This window comes from Parasteatoda tepidariorum, chromosome 1 (genome assembly GCF_982258835.1).
Source record: "Parasteatoda tepidariorum strain Cologne lab strain chromosome 1, Ptep-v5.0, whole genome shotgun sequence".
Taxonomy (NCBI): domain Eukaryota; kingdom Metazoa; phylum Arthropoda; class Arachnida; order Araneae; family Theridiidae; genus Parasteatoda; species Parasteatoda tepidariorum.
The window spans coordinates 17,600,236-17,617,549 of record NC_141755.1 but is presented as its reverse complement, the minus strand read 5'-3'; the positions used below and the strand labels follow the sequence as shown (position 1 = coordinate 17,617,549).

General features: G+C 28.5%; 1 protein-coding gene across 2 annotated transcripts; it reads left to right on the top strand.

Annotated features, from left to right (window-relative positions):
- Nucleotides 1-210: 210 nt before the first annotated feature.
- On the top strand, nt 211-16,778 carry Vti1a (Vesicle transport through interaction with t-SNAREs 1a). Of its 2 annotated transcripts, none has more exons than XM_087159835.1 (8): nt 211-368; nt 3,409-3,467; nt 5,432-5,542; nt 8,978-9,055; nt 10,651-10,735; nt 11,144-11,214; nt 14,091-14,152; nt 15,721-16,778. In XM_087159835.1, the coding sequence occupies exons 1-8, from the start codon at nt 275-277 to the stop codon at nt 15,815-15,817; spliced, it is 657 nt and encodes a 218-aa protein (XP_087015961.1). In that variant the 5' UTR covers nt 211-274; the 3' UTR covers nt 15,818-16,778. The 2 variants fall into 2 exon arrangements, with proteins under 2 accessions (XP_087015961.1, XP_087015958.1); XM_087159832.1 differs by having other exon boundaries at nt 8,975-9,055.
- Nucleotides 16,779-17,314: the final 536 nt, after the last annotated feature.

The following is a 17,314-nucleotide window of genomic DNA, read 5'->3' as shown; positions in this document are numbered from 1 at the left end:
TGTATATTTTAAGGCCATTCTCACTGTATTCAATTTATTCACTGATCACCATCAAGGAAAAAAGAGAACTTTGCGCGACGAACTCACCAATCAAGTTCTCCCATCAGCAATCAAAAATATAGCAGCTGGAATAGCCCCCCTTACTTTACACAAATAAGTCTGCTGCCGCTCGGCTACTTTGGTCACATATTTTATTTAATTTGATTTGAAATTTTTACCTTTAATGGCATCAAAATAAACAAAACCCATACGAGTTTCGTTTTCCAGCCTTAAAATGGCGTCTTTAATGGATTCATTTGAGCAACAATATGCGTCTTTATCTGCTGAAATTACGTCCAAAACAAGTCGCATTCCCAGTGTAATTGGGGGTAAGAATTGTAGTAGTAATTTTATGCGTATGGCTGTTTTAGTTGACTGTTAAAGTTTTTAAATGTTTTAGTTTTTAGCTCCTCTCGTGTCTATATTATTGAACATAAAAAGAATAAACATTGTGTTATTTAACAACTTACTAATTTTTATAAGTGAATTTAACAATCAGAGAAGTGTAGAGAGTCGTTCATCTGTCTTAGATAGTTTGATGTACATCCTTCTGTATTTTATTAGTATGCCTTATATTTTTTGGTTCTACTTAATTTAGTTAAATATTTATCAATAATCATATATTATGCGTCCGATGTGCTATCGTATTAATGGAAAGATTACCGTATCATGATCTACGGCAGAATAATCGCCAAGTCTTAGCGATTTCCTTGCTGCGGCTTGCAAGAAAATAAAAAATTAATAAACAAAAATCAGAAAAAATTCACAGAAGGGGAAGAATTCGAAGGGTGATCTGTCACCCTGTTTGTCACGCCACCTACAATCCCCAAGGTACCAAATAGATTTTAAATTTGCGCATTTTTTAAAAAAAAAAATATTGATGTCTTACGGGGTGCCTACGAGTTATACCTTTTGAGATGTATGTATGTGATGTATTTTTTCGTTTCTTGCAGGCCTCTGTACGGCAGTTACCTAGACTTGGCGATTATTCTCTCCCTTGTATTCACTGCTGTACTGGGGAAATTTCCGTACTGTGATCTGTGGCAGAATAATTGCCAAGTCTTGGCAGCTTCGGGACAGCAACCTGCGAGGAACTTTTTAAAAAAACATCGCACAAAGGGACCAACTTGAAAGGTATAACTCGTAGCGACCCCCGGGCAAGCATCTACATGATTTTTTTTAACCAAAATTGCAAGTTTAAAATCTGTTTAGCACCTTGGCAATTGCAGTTTATGCGACAGATATGATACAGAAATATCCCCGCAGTACTAGCCTCTACATGTTTTTTTGTTTTTTTTTTAAATAACTAGTTTAAAAGATCCGTTTGACGCCGTGGCGATTGTGCTTGATGCAACAGATATTGAAATCTGAATCTCTCTGTAATAATAAATGGATTGTTTATTTTTTTTTGTAGTAAATGCAAATTTTTATTTAGATATTAGTATTGACGCCATAAAGTAGAATTAATTATTTACATTAAGAAACTCTTCAAAGAGTAGGCTGATGTTTGATTTTGTTTCTTTGCCGAAAGATGGAACTGGTACAAAAAGGCAGGTGTAGTATTTCGTTTTCGGTGCACCTGTACTAATAGACAATGTAGCAAGAAGGGAAGTGACAAAAATTGTCTAAAATCATTCACTCAGAAAAAGTTTAACAATAAAAAAAAAATTTAAAAATTGGCAATGTTTGAAGGATATTTATCTGAAAATATAGAAAATGAAAAGGGCACATCAAATGCAAAAGGTAAAAAAAAAGAATAATGAAGAATGAACACTGAAAGAATACAGAGATGAATAAAGCTGCAGCTGCAGAAATTCTAACCTTAATATTTTATGTCTAATCAAGAGGCTTAATTATCCAGAATTAGTTTTATTTCATTCTGATACAGAAGTTTAAAATTAAGAGAAAAACAAGTCTGAAATTGAACCTATTATATATTCTTTTACCTTTTTCTTTTTAATTATTTTTTCCCTTAAAACATGATATGCTATATAATAATAACATGCATAGTATATTTTATGATAATATCTTATGATATTAATAAAATTTTTAAGTTATAAATAAATCTTTTTTATAACTATTCAGAAGCAAAAATCATTAAGATATTTTAATGCAAAAAGTAGCCAGTGGAAATAATTAAAAAAAAAAGTGGCTGTCAAGTAAATTTTCTAGCCTTACCCTTTAGAGCTGCAGCCACTTGGTTCAAAATTATTTTTTAATATTATCCAAGCCTCTTGACTATATGTTGTATTTTAAATGAGAAGAATGAATGTCTTTCCACAGACAAATATATCATTGTGTATAGCTTCTTTCTGCCTCGTCTTTTGCATCGGTGGGTAACTCCTTTTCTGGACCAGCACCAAAACCCTAACACACGGGATCTAGCAAGACAACTTTACCGTCCATGATGCGTAATTAAAAGCATTAAGTTTTGGGAACTCTGTCAGTCCCTCTAAAGTATTTTCTTTTCAAGTCAAGCAGGTTCGAATTTTGTGACTTAGGTCAGCATTCTTTCTTCTGAAACAAAAAGGCTCACATCACCCAACTATGACCAGGCACCTTTTTAGTTGCTCTAACTTTTGATCTTCATTTTAGGAATGTAACGTAATTTTGACCCCGGTCAGATGGCGCAAACAGCGCCTGAGCTGGTTCCACTCCACGTCACAACCAATGAGAGGACTTTCAACCACGACAGATTTAATGTGCACTTTTTGCTGCGTGTACACGGCAGTTGTTTTGTCGTCTGCTGAGTTCGAATTCACTACCTCAGTCCTCCAGCTAGTGGTGTGAGTGACGCCTTAACTGATTGTACCACCAGAGTGAAACAAAAGGACCCTTAACCTTTATTGAAGCATGCAGTTGCCAGGGCTTCAATGCTTTAATAACTCTAGGCATAATAATCAAGGATGGATAACAGACATTGATGTCACCAGGCATAATAATGAAGGCAAATCAAAAAAATTAACTTCATTTATTAAATATAATTAAATAAAAATAGCATTCTGCGATTACAATATTGTACAAAAAACAGCTGATGAAAAAAACATGGAATCAGATAAATTTTTTCCATATTACATTCAATAAATTAAAAAAAACATGTGGCAGTTTGCTATTGATCGCACACGTTTCTTACATTTAATGACGCAATAGCGAACTCCTACTTCTTTCTGTTTGTTAGTTTATCTTTTTTGAAAGAGTAAAAAATCTATCATTCATAACGCTTCACCTGTTTGTTTTTTTTAATTAAGCAGCTGGTCACCTAACAATTCAGCTGACTGTTTGATCACATTTTACTATGATTTTTTTAAGAATGTTTGTTGTGGTAATTTCATTTAACAGTTTTTTAATTTTGTATTATTTCCCTTTCAGTTGAAAAGAAAATGCTTATCAGTCAAGTAGTTCGACAGATGGAAGAAGCACATGAACTGGTATAAATAAGTCTAGTCACAGTGTTTTATAAAAAATTTCTCTGTGTATTTATACTTATCATTTACAATACAAATATATACTTTGAATAAAAACCTGCAGCCTGTCAGCTGTCTATGTTTGCAATGTTCCTGAACATATTTAAAACATGCATTTTTACTATTTTTAGAAAAATGCAAAAAATAATCCAAAATATTTTAATTATACGGTTGTAAAATCTTTTTTTTACTTCTCTAATTTGTTTCAATCATTAAATCATAAATCCAAGTCATCCTGCTATCGCTTTTTCCGATGGTTATTTCTATAGATTAATTTCTATGCATTTTCAAATAATTTTGAAAGTCTTGATATTTTTTATAGACTGTTATTACAACATTCAAATTTAGAATCACGCATTTAAATAATAAATTTTTACTTGCTTTATTTGTGTTGATTTTATCGTAAATGCTAGTGACTTTATAATCAATTTTATGCTCTCATTGCAACCTCATGGTTTCAAAAATTGATATTTTTAATATATTATTACGATACTTGAATTGTGCATTTGAGTTATTTCTTATTAGTACACTTTATTTATGTTGTTTTCACCATAAATACAATTGATTTTATTATTTTTCTAGCAGTTGTTGTTACTTTTTTTTATATGGTTTTGAAAATCCTGATATTTATAATACAATCTTTACACACAAGAGTTTTGAATTGAGCATTTAAAAGATTGCTCTTTACACTCTTCATTTCTTTGTAAATCCTTTTTTTTTACGATCCTTTTTCGACAGTTAGCACAATGAATTTCCCCTTCATGTTTAAAATATTTATATTTTAATACATTATTGCTATAGGGGGGATCATTGTGACTAGCATTATTCAAAAAGTGGAGGAATACATGCATTTTTAACTGTTTATTGTTTGTAATTCTGTTACTCAATTTTTGAGCTTAGAAAGTGCTTTTTTTTTTTTCAAAAAATAATATTTAATATTTGTCACATCTTTTGTAAATCATTCTATACAAATGCTTTAAAATGAAAGTATATCCTTCATTAAACATCTGAAACTTTTTTGTGTTAATTAAAGTACTGAACTTGTATTTATTTTAAACAAGAAATTATTTAATTTTTTTATTGCTAAAATTTATTTTAAAATTGAATTACTTATCATATAAGACATATTACTTTTTTCCATTGTTTATGTGTGTGTATATATTCCATTGTTATGTGTGTGTATCTAAATCTATACACATATAAAATTAAATTTACATGAATTCATTAAGGAGTTAGTTGCCTCCAGGGAGCCAGAGCTTTGGCTGATATTGGAACTTCCCATGTTCCAAGGCACCAGCAGTTTTATCAGAGGCCTGCTACATTGTAGCTACATTGCTCATTAGCCCTACTTGCTGTAGAAAGATTATTATCAACATAAAAATGCATTTGTTATGATATAAGACCAAAAATGAAGAGGATTTAATAGATTCAATTCTTTTCTTAAGATTGAGCAAATAACTTAACTGTGAATTATATTTGCATTTTCTGTGTGAGCTAATGATTATGCTATTATTTTTTTTTTTTGAACTTTTTTATAGTTAAAATCTAAAACCTTAAAGCTTGCATGTACAGTTTAATTGCTGGAGGATCAAAAAATTTTCGATTCCCAGTTTTTGCCTCTAGTAGTATAGTAGTTGTGCTATAGTCAATATCCGCAATTTTGAATGTAATCATTTTCCTTTGACTAGGAAAAATTGTTATTGTGAATCAAAATATTTTTATACAATGTTGTGTGATATAGTACTGTATTTTTGAAGTATCTAATCTGGAAACATAGAAAAAAAATTTACTTCGTGAGAACTACTTCTCATAGTTATCAATATTGCAATTAAAATTTCAAAAAAAAATATGTATCTGATATGTTAAAAATCAATATGCTTTTTAAAAATACTGATGCATAAACTAATTAAATTTTTATATTTATGTAGCTTGAACAAATGGATTTAGAAGTAAAAGGTATGCCACCACCTTCTCGCCAAAAGTATGAAATTCGATTAAAGAGTTATGTTGCTGAACTCTCACTGTTAGATAAAGAATTGGTAAAATCTTTATAATATTTTTTTTTCATAATTTATAAATAACAAAAGAAAAATATGTTTCCTCAAATTTTTAACCAAATCATTTTTATTTATATATAGCTTTTTGTTAAAGCAATAATTGTCAAGCTTTTATGCAGGGCAAGTAACCTTATAATAAATTTTATTTATCTGTGTGTCTTAAAAATACTTTTTTTGTAATCAAAATTAAAGGTATGACTAAGAGTTTAAGTTTTTTCCCATGATATCAATATCATTATATCAAAAATTTACTAATGTTTAATAACAAATATAAATTAAGCACAAAACATAATTTTAAGCAATACATCATTTTTATTATTTTTAACATTTTTGAAGAATTTTCCTCATTTTAACTTGCACCATTTACGTGCTCAGGAAGAAATCTGGATTTTCCGCTAATAGTGATCCGGAAGTTTCTGGAAATCGAAGGTCCAGACATTTAAAAAAAATCATTGATCACAGAAGTTTCCGGAAATCAAATTTTCAAAGGTGGAACTTAAAAACACAGTTCATTTTATTTGTTTGTAAGGGAGAGCCAGATACTTTATAAGCTTATATTCATGATTAATATTAATTTTTTATCAGTAAGTAGTTATTATAATCATAAACTCAAGAAAGAAAGACATATTTGTAAATTTTAATTACTTCTCCAGATCATCATAGGTATGTGTAAATGGTATAGGTATGTGTAAAATTTTTAATATATTTTAAGTAAACTAAGAAATATTGAGAAAAAGAAAAAAAATCTTGTTTAAATTTTGTTCTGATTTTTCAATTTAAACTGTTTTTTTTTTTTTTTTTAACTCAAGAAATTTTCCGGAATTTTGACGGGCTCACAATCACCCCTGCATTTATTAATTACGATTATTAAGATGTGCTGATAAAAGCTCATAATAATCATGTATCAAGAAAATTTGATTGTAGGAAATACACTAAAACGAATAAATCTATAATATCTTGCTATTTTCCTATATGTATAGATTTCTGAAAAACTCTAGAAACTTGTAAAATACTAGTGTTACTACTTTTTCATTTTTGCAAATTTAGTCAATGATATTCTGAAAACTAAAAATTGTGTTTTGTTTCAAAATGATACTTCCTGAATTGATGTTTCCTTAATAATTTCTTTACATCTCAGTTTAAACTCTGCAAGCACTGTTCCCCTGGGTAAAACTGCACTTAAAGTCCCCTGACGCACACTACTATCCTGCTTTTATCTTTAAAATTTACTAATAATCTGCAGAGATGTTTATAAATAGCTGACCATCATCATAATACTTTGCAGCAAAATAGTTTTAGCATAAATTGAAATGCAAACCCCCTTTTATGATGTTAACTCACTCAACAGCAAAAGATTTTTTTTTTTTTTTGCAAAGTGTGGCGTAACTACCACTATGATTATTTAACATTAATTCACTAGTATATAAGCCATGTTAACTCGATTTTATCTTGAGGTACCTTTTGATAGATGAGGGTTGACATTGCTGAAAGCTCGTATGCTTCATTGATGATCTGCAGATGTGATATGACCTACATTGAAAGTAACGCTCACTTCTTCGCTTAGGTACGCCTACTTTGATTGATTATCCACATTGAATTGTCGGCTTGTTATTAGAGACTGTTTCATAGTCCTTCTAGCACTGTTGCTTCTCAGTCTCATTTACGCATAATGGATTCCTGCACACGCTCAACTGCTAATAACTCAGAAGAATACACACAACCATAAACTTAATATAGTTCTCAAGACAAGCCCTTAAAACTAGGTGCACTTAATACAGAGATGCCAACTTGCTCCGGACAGCAAATATATATTTTAAAGAGGTAGATTATCAATTGTGATTCTTGGTTTAAAAAATTCAATTAAGTAGATTTTTATCCACCACTATTTCTAAATAATTCGTTAGCTTGTACAATTCACCACTTAAAAGTATTCATGTCATGCTATACCTTTTAAAAAGCAAGCCAAAATAGTCAAATATTTGCAAAATTTACTTTGTTGTCATTTACCGTATTTTTAATTATTTTTGCTCGTCCGGAGCAGTTGGCATCTCTGTTAATACAGCATTCACCACAAGCGCTCAAAATCCGGTGAACTTAATGCAGCTCTCCCAGTCTTACGCACATACAGCAACTAGTGGTTTCCATTCATTGAAATCTATCCCTGATAAACTTCTGATGGTGGGGTAACTACCACTATGATTATTAAACATCAATTCACTGGTATATAAGTCCTGTTAACTCGATTCTATCTTGAGGTACCTTTTGATAGATGAGGTTTGGCCTTCGAAAGCTCATCCCCACACTAAGTAACTAGTTTTTCTATATTTTGTTTAAATGCAAAATGTGTGATGAAATCAAACAATAGTTATTGAGTTCATAGTAACTTCAATGAAGATTAATCTTGTCATTTAAGTAATTATTATTATACTTGTGAATAAAAACTTTTTTTGTTGCTATGATTATTGTTATCTTGTAATTCATAATTGCAGGAATACATACAAATGTATTATGTACAGTGAACTTTTCTCTACTTGAATATAGATCATTTTAAATATTGGTTCTCAATTTCCATTGAGTTATCGGTTGTGGGTGAGCAAACAATAATTCCACCCAAAATTTGTCATTGACCACAATTTAAAAGTTGTATTATTACAGTGAGGTCGCCCTAATTTAAACCACAGAGAATTATCTTAAGAGTTTCCACTCTTATACTAGAACCGATAAGATGTCAATAGGTTTTTTTTATTGACAGAATAACAAAACTTTGTCCATAATGTTTTTAGCAATACTACAGCAAAAAACTTGACTGCTAATTAAATTGAGGAGTTTATTATTCTCTTTTATTATTTTTTTATTGAATTTATGAAGTTCTTCGTAATTGTTTGGGTTTTTTTTTATGTATAAAATGAAAGTATATTTTGGCAAGTAAATTACGATTTACTTTATTCTTAGTTATCACCATTTTTCTTATTATTAAATTGATTTCTATGTATAAAAAAATCCATGAATGAAACACACAATTATTCCTTTTAAACTAAAGAATTAATTCTAAAACGCATTATTATTGTCATTTTTTTTCCTCCATTTTCTCTGTTCATAGAAGAATTTGTTATATGACAAAAGGAAATAAACAACACTAAATAAAAGTATGACTGAAACACTTTTTATATTTAATCGAAATAAAATCTAAAGTAAAAGATTTAAAACTAATTTGTAAATTTCATGCCCTCTTAGTATTGTACACATGATTATTTAGGTATGAAGCTAATAATACAATTATTCTGCTATGACTAAAAATTTTATAATAGCTCATTGGAAATTGTTTTTCACAGAAAAAATAAGTGATTTTAGCATTTTTTTTTTTATTTATATTTGTGATTTATTATATTAATCCCAATTGCATATTTATGTCAGCAGAAAGCTCGCCTTAATCCAAGAGATGAAAATGCTGTAAGAGATGAGTTATTTGAAGGAGACTATGTGAGGGATGACCAGGTAATTTTAGTTCATTAGTTTCATTTACATAATCTATGTGTGTGCACATATATATATATGATGATGAACTGAGTAGATAAATAAATAATCTGAATAAAATTTTAAAAAAAGAATTTATTTATTTATTAATTTTGCTCATTTTATTATTTACTGAACACTACTTTATCTTTAAGTTACCGTGATTATCTAGTCTTTCACTATAATGATTAAAATAATCTTTGTAAATTGTGCTTATAATCGTTAAATAGTTATATCCTCTTATAAATAAATTTCATTTAATAATTTTTTAATTTATTTACAAATCTATGTTTTGAGAAAGTTCAAAATCGTTCCAAGCTTATCTTATTATTTTGTTAAAAATTCGTAATGACAATTGATGTTGAACTATTGGTTTTATTTGTAAACAGTCTTTACTAAAATTTATTTATTGATTTTGTTCAAATAACTACGCAGGTGTCTGTGAACACTTTATTAGAGTTTATTTGTTAATAAAAGTATACTCTGTACATACAATAGAGTAATTTTTAAATTACAAGAATCATTAATTACTAAGCTGATTATATTTTTTGCTAGGATGATAATACTTGTTTATGTTTTGACTTTACTTGTTATTGTGATTTGTAAAATAACTACTTTCATTTTGAGAAGTGACCTTGATACTTTTGTTTTACATCAAGTATTTTTCTTTAATTTCTTTGGATTTGTCATAAAATCTTTCCATTTTGAAAATGATTAACTATGTTGAGTTCAGAAACTTATTGCATAATATAAGTGCATAACCTGTGGCTCAGAGGCCAAATGAGGCCTGTACAGTCTCTCACCTTGCAGCTACAAATTAATCAGGAACATTTGTAAATTACGATAATAAATTTCATGACTTCAAAACTGATAATAAACTTTGAAAGTACACAAAAATTAAAATTCTAAAATGTAGAGATATTAATTCAAGTTGTCAGAAGATTTAAATCTTCTTAGATTTCAATGCTGATGTTTTTTTTTTTAAAGGGAATTTTATTTGATTAAAACATGCTCAAAACAAATTTATTTCAAAGTTTTGGAACAGATTTGGAAATTCAGAACTTAAGTTCAGTTTTTCACTGGGAAAGATAAAAAATCAGCTATTACTTAATTGTTCTAAAGAAAGCAATGTTAGGCTATAACTATATAAAGCTTCTTAGCTCACCCTGATTGAGATTGTATATACCATTTTCCATAATAGTTTGTGTATCAGGCTGCTGACCCAAAGGTCTGTGGTATGGTCCAAACCAGGGGCTAACAAACATCTTTCTTGCACTCCGCCACAGAGAGCAATGAAGAAGAGAGCAATGCTTTTCAATTTCAGAATATACTTTGTAAATATTATGTATATTTTGTCTTTTCATTCAAAGGCAAAGTAATATTGTTCTTATCCTCCACTAAGGAATAATCAAGTTACTGTCAGTTGTACTAAATTTAAATTATTAGCAGCTCCTGAAAGTTTTTTTTTCTTTCGGCCTTCTTTTGAAAAAAATTATGCACTTTTTTGTTATGTTTTACTTACTTATATTAACTGTTGCTATAGTGTATTAAATCATAGTAAAAATTTTTTTTATTAGAAGCAATGTCTTCTTGATAATACAGAAAGGCTAGAACGTTCTTCACGACAACTAGAGGGTGGTTACAAATTAGCTATAGAAGCAGGTAATGTATAATACTTCAGTATAGATGTGTTAACTCTAAAAAATAACCTTTATTTTTCTTTTTAGACAGCAATTCATAATTATCTTCTTTTTGTGTGTGTGTGTGTGTATGATTTAAGTATTCAAATAAGAATTCTACATTCTTTCATTCTGGTTATATGCATAAATACATATTTTTAAATCAATAAATGCATTTTTTTTTCTTCAAAAAATGATCTTGAAATTTTTTAAAAAATATACTAATTAGAAAGGAAAGAATTAGAAATTTCCTTAAATATGTAATTCCTGGGATGTCTTTTAGTTTATTTAAAATTTAGTAGTATAATAAGTATTTTATGCTTTTATTAAAAACAGTTTTTTTCACTGTTAAGTCTTGAAACTTTCATTTAATTTTACATATCTTTTATAGAACAAATGGGAGCTCAGATCCTGACTGATTTAAGCTCTCAAAGGGAAACTATAAGTAAATCCAAGTCAAGAGTAAGTTATTTGTGTTCTTTTTGTTTTTTGCTTTTTATATATTTGTATATTGTCAATAGAGATGCCAACTATTACAATTTATACTTCATTATTATGATTTGATAGTTCAGATTCGGCTGAGTGATGAAAGTTATGGTTTTTAAGAAATTTTTTTTTAAATCTGCTTAAAGTTATAAAAAGAATTAGGAAATTTTGTTATTTGCAACTAACCTTCAACAATAATTTTTTTTTTCTTTTACTTAAACAATTCTAAAAGCAAAAAACAATTTTATAGAAACATGAAATTAAAAAAAAAAAAGCTAAGAAATCTCATCTTCTCTCTGTATGGAAATGCAAAGAACATAAACTCAAATCTAAAAAAATTTTTAGTAGTTCAATTTGAATGCAGATTGTTTAAAAAGCAATAAGAGTTAGTTCTAATTTAACCAAATAACTAGAACATAAAATCCAAGAAACCAATTTAATTTTTACATTTTATTATGAAATATAAAATATCAGTGTCGTATTATTTTTTAATTTAGTACCTTTATCTAAGTGTCAAATAGTTTTTCTTATTTAATAGTAAATTCATGCCTTATTTTATTAATATTACATACAAAAATTAAGCAGTATGTACCCCTAAAATAGCACAAATGTTAATTTCGTAAATTCCAACTGTGTTATTGTAAATCTGATAGTTTGGAAGGTTGGCACCTTTATATCAATTGCTATCTACAAAAGTATCAGTTCTTTGAGGTATTGCCCCAATTTAAAAGGGGTAAAATTCATGTTGGATTCTCGCATTTATGTATTTTGTTATTGATAGTGTGCGTTTCTAAGATCCGCTTTTTAGTAGCCTGAATAAGAGATCAAAAATGCTTGTTATAGTTTTAGTGTTTAATTTTATGAGATCATTTCTTGGGATGGTGTTTCAGCATTTTATTTTGTATTTGTTTTATATAATTCAGGTTGTGACTGACATTCCATCAGTTGTTGTTGTTGACATATGCCTGTTTAGGCAGAGGGCGTGCAATTGTTCTTGTTTTCCAGTGGTGCCATCTATGGCTAAGAATTGGACTTCTGCCACACCATACATCACACCCGCTTATAGGGCGGACCCATTCATACACAGATCATAATTTTGACCTGAATCAGAGAACGATCGATCTCCAATCCAGTACCCCCAGAGGTATTGATTTGTTATGGGAACATGGTGGACTTTTACGACTCGACGTATTTTACGTGCATCAGTCACTTTACTACACGGGGAGTCTTCAGCCGACGGGGTTCGAACTCTCGGACATGGGCCCAGCACCATACCGACCTGGCTATCCCGGTCTTATTCCATCAGTTGTCTCCACATAATTATCAAAAAATTTAAAAAATCTTGAGCATCTAGAAATGGATTACTTGTTTTGTAGAAATTTTAAGAATGAGACTAAATTAAATTTGGAATGAGTTTGTAACTAACAGTTTTAAGTTAGATGTGATAGAAAACGAAAGTAGCCAAAGAACTTATCATAATAAAGGATTGTTAACGATTCTCATTATCAAAGGTCTGTCGGACTAAAAAATTTTTTTTATTATTATTTTGTAAAATCTTTTTTTTTTTTAATAAAAATTGCGTGTAAAAGAATTTTAAAACTTTTTTCTTTAAATTCTTTTGCAAGTTTAGAAAATTTGTAAACTTTTTTCTTTAAAAAAGAAAATTTTTATACAAGAAAATTTTTAACTACCTTAGTTTGAAAAGTGACCATCTTTGTTGCTTTTAAAGTTATATTTTAGTCATACGAAGTAACTATATCAAATATTATTGTTACTTTAAATGAAACGAATTTTTTACCGTCTAAATTTAGTTTATACAAATCTATCATGTAATCTAACAGTGCGAAATAGTTAAGATACTGAGTTGTCACTATGTAAAACCGAAACTTTGACTGTGGCAGCAACTTGCTTGAGAAATGCAGTCAATTAGTGCACTTGCAACCATAATGCCGCTGGCGAAGCCTTGACCACCTTTGCCCTATAACTTGCAACTGCAAGAATGTTTTACTTTATATAAATTTAGCAAAATTGATGTTGAACATTTGAACAAAACTTAGACCCAGTGAAAATTATGCTATAAAATTATACTCTAAGACAATTATCCCAGAGTAATATTCAAATAAATATTATAACAAAATTTAAAAAAAGAAACTTACAATATTTTCCCTTTATGACTAAACTGAAATGATTATGAAGATTTTCTAAAATTATAATGAGGCACACAAGACAGATTAATTAATGATTTAAAACGGTTAAAAAATATACTAAACTGAACTAAACTCAGCGGCGCGACAGCCCATAGAGGGTCAAGGCCTACTGTGCCCATCGCAGTTTTCTTGACCTTGGGCTCTGGGGTGCATGAGCGGATGTTCCTGTCAGGTGGTCAGCCGAACGCGGAACCCCCATTGTTTAGTTCCCTAGAATGCTTGGTACTCGTTTATCGACCCACTGAAGGGATGAAAGGCTGAGTCAACCTTGCCCGGCCCGAGGATCGAACTCAAGACCTGTGGCACAGGAGCGCGAAGCTCTACCACTCAGCCACCGGACGTCTAAAAAAATTCATTCGCATTAAATTATATGGAAAAAATATGTGATAAAAGTTTGACTATGGATCTATTTTTAAAATCCATTTAGGATATTTTATGCAACCAATTTTTTTAAAAAAAATTCTACAAAAAAAAATAATAAATAATTGAAAAATGCCTAATTTAAAATTGTCAGGAGCAGTCCTATACTGTCCCAGGAAATTTCCCCCTTTTTTTCCTATTTTTTTTCTTCAACACTCTTGTCTTATTAGATTTAATTATTATTTCCATTTTATTATGTTATTTAATTATTATTTCCATTTTTAGATGCAAGAAACAAACTATGATTTGAGCAGAAGCTCAAGAATTGTTAATGGAATGATTAGAGGGTGAGAAATATGGATAAATATTTTTTTTTTAAATTAATGATAAATAGGCTTATTTTCAGTTGTGTGCTTTTCATAGTTAATTTAAGAAAAAAACAATGTTAACTATTTTGTATTATATATAACTTTATATCTTTTTAGTGTTTACTGAATTCAGTTAAGATATAAATGAAAAAATATATGTCTAAATTATGTTTCCACAAATCAGTTACTCACCAATGTCTTTAAAATTAAATGTTGTTTAGTATAATTTTCAATAGTTCCAGGTAAGATATAAAGAAAAAATATGGCTAAATTCAGTTTCCACAAATCAATAAATAACTCACCAATATCTTTAAAAGATAGAAAGAAAAAATTAAATGTTGTTCAATCTAATTTTCAATGTTTTTTTTTTTTTTTTTTAAAGATAAGACACTATTGTTTGTATCTGATCATCTCTATGGATGTATAGCAATCAAACACTGCTTAGGAAAAATATCGGAAAACCATTCAAAAATTGCATTACAACATACAATTCTACATCCGCATGCGAGTTCATTAGTAGCAAGCAAACACTTATAAGTTTATTTTTTAAAAAAACTAGTTTTAAATTTTTTTATTGTAACTTATGCTTGATAATTCTCAATTAAGCCATACCAATCTTACTTATAATACTAGACTCAATTTAACATTACTGGTGTTAATTTTGGATTATGATGTAGCAAAAAAATCTTACTATTAAACATTTTAACAAACAAGTTTTGATTTGTTAAAAATTTAGTTCTGAGTCATTTAAACCTCATAAGGAATAATCATTTTAATTATTTACCTTCTTTAAAATGACCCAATTTATTTTCCAAAAATCAAGCCAAAATAATTTAAATATTTTTGGTTATGGTCTTGATTTCTTGTTAACTTGTTTTTAAAAAAACTGACTAGATTATTAAATTGATTTACTTTCTTTGTCTGTATTCTATTCAGAAAAGCATAAGCAAAAACTTTAAAATTTTCTAATGAAATAAATTTTTTCCTTTAATTTACTGAATAAAACATATTTTTGAAAATACGAAATGATAAAATTTGGATTGAGGACATTTAAAAAGAAATTTTTTATGCGTTTAACTGCACATAATTAGCAAAAAGGACTTTCCTTAAATTATGTATTTAGTGTGAAATGAAAGCTAGAAAACAATACAAAAATTAACAATAAATTTATTAAAATTGGAAGGAAAAAAAAATTTATTCCATGTTTAAGAATGCGAAAGCTGGTGTTCATGCAAAGCAAACTATTTATAGCTTTAAGAAGTGTTTGTTACTAATATGTATTTTAATTAAGACCCAAATATGGATTACATTTTTGCTTACCAGAATTTTGCATACAAATTCTATTTGAACCCTCGCTAAAATAAAATACCAGCTGCTATATGCTCTAACAAATTTTGAATTCTAGAAATATTATTTTATGCTTCCAATTTTCTTGCTTTTTTGTGTATTTAATTAACCTAAAACTAAGAGAAGTAATTTGAATAAATCTTTTGTTTTGTTTCTTTTTTTTGTTATTATTAGTTATAATTGTGCTCTCCACTTTACAGGATGAAACAACAAAAGATAATACTGTATGCTGTTGCTGCTGTAATTCTCCTGACAGTTATTTTGTCTATATATTTCACAATTAGAAAACATAGTTGAATTCTTTATTGATCAAATAATTAAGTTATAGGTATTTTAATTTATTTATTTATCCAGCATTTTTATTTACTACAGACATATTAAAAAATATTATTTTTGGATTATATTGTCATATTATTTTGGTCTTATCTTTTAATGTTTAGAGAAAAAAATCGGACATGGTAAGAAAAAAAAAAATTTTTTATTTAAACAAGTATGAGTTCTGAACTTAGATTTTAAATTTCAATTTTATTAATTTGTTTATGCATTTAATTTTTTAAAACTAAATGTGTGTATTCAATTAGTATTTTCATGGACTTAATATTTTCAATCGGGGTGTTTCACAAAAGTCAAAGTTATAAATGTAACTTTTAAAAAAAATTTCTGTAATCTATACATATTTAATTCATACAACAAATGTAGTTGCTTTTTCCTGCTTTAATTGTTTTTTTTTTTTTGAATAAATAAATTTAAATAAAGCAAATTTGGTTTTAGGTGCTTTTCCATTTTGATTTAATGTTTTAATTGTTAATTTATCTTTTTGTCTTTTGCTGTATTTATAAATTAGATTCATTTTCTGATGAGATAAACAAATGTAGAGGTTAACTATAGCAACTTGAAATATGAAAAAACATATTGTTCAAAATTTGTATTCAAATGAAAATACAATAATTTTGTTTTAGTTTAGATATGTTCTTTAAAAATATGAACTTCTGTTTTAATGCAATTTTTTTATTATTTATTATGAAACAGTTTTAAAATTTGGGAAACTGAAAACTTTTAATTGCATTTTAGGTTGCATGTCTCATCAGTCAATAATCTAATTATATGGTGTGATGAAAAAATTAATTTTAAGTTGCTGTGGAACACCTTGAAACTGTTTTTATGAGTAATTGATATGATAACACTATATGACCCTTAGTATCTAGCACTCTATATTCTAAAATATGGGACACAATTAAAGTGTGTTTTTTTAAACAGCTACCAATTTATTCTATGATTAAAATCTAATGTTCAATACAAGACATTGGCTTTCAACCCTGAGAAAGCATTTACTACATTCTTGTTAATTTTCATTAAGTTCTAATGCTTGTATTTACTTTGCTTGCATTTAATTGCCCAGTATCGGAAACCTCTCTTTTTCATCTGCATCATGATCAAATTTATCTGTGCCATGTGCAGTAAAATATTTGTGCTTGGTAGATTTACAAGTTTTAAAAAAAAAAGACAATTAGAGGAACTATAGTTCGTTCACCAGGAGTTGGCACTTGGCTCCACCTTCATCACTTGATATCTGATGATGCTATTTCGTTATTTTTGGGAGAAGGATGTGAACAATCCTAATCAAGGTTGCTATTTGGCGATCCTATGACGAAAATATTTATTTTGTAATCTTTATGTGCATTTTTTTAACATTAAAGTTTCATATATTGAATAATATTTCTCTCTTTTGAGTGAGTAGTGTGTCCTTTGTGAGACATTTTGCTGGGACAGCAGCAGTTTTTAAATTTAAAATGT

Excerpts from the sequence above, each read along its gene's own strand:
- Vti1a (XM_087159832.1), top strand. The coding sequence starts at position 275 with ATGGCGTCTTTAATGGATTCATTTGAGCAACAATATGCGTCTTTATCT. Across the intron at positions 10,736-11,143 it reads CAAATTAGCTATAGAAGCAG|AACAAATGGGAGCTCAGATC; the intron begins GTAATGTATAAT and ends TATCTTTTATAG. Across the intron at positions 11,215-14,090 it reads TAAGTAAATCCAAGTCAAGA|ATGCAAGAAACAAACTATGA; the intron begins GTAAGTTATTTG and ends TTCCATTTTTAG.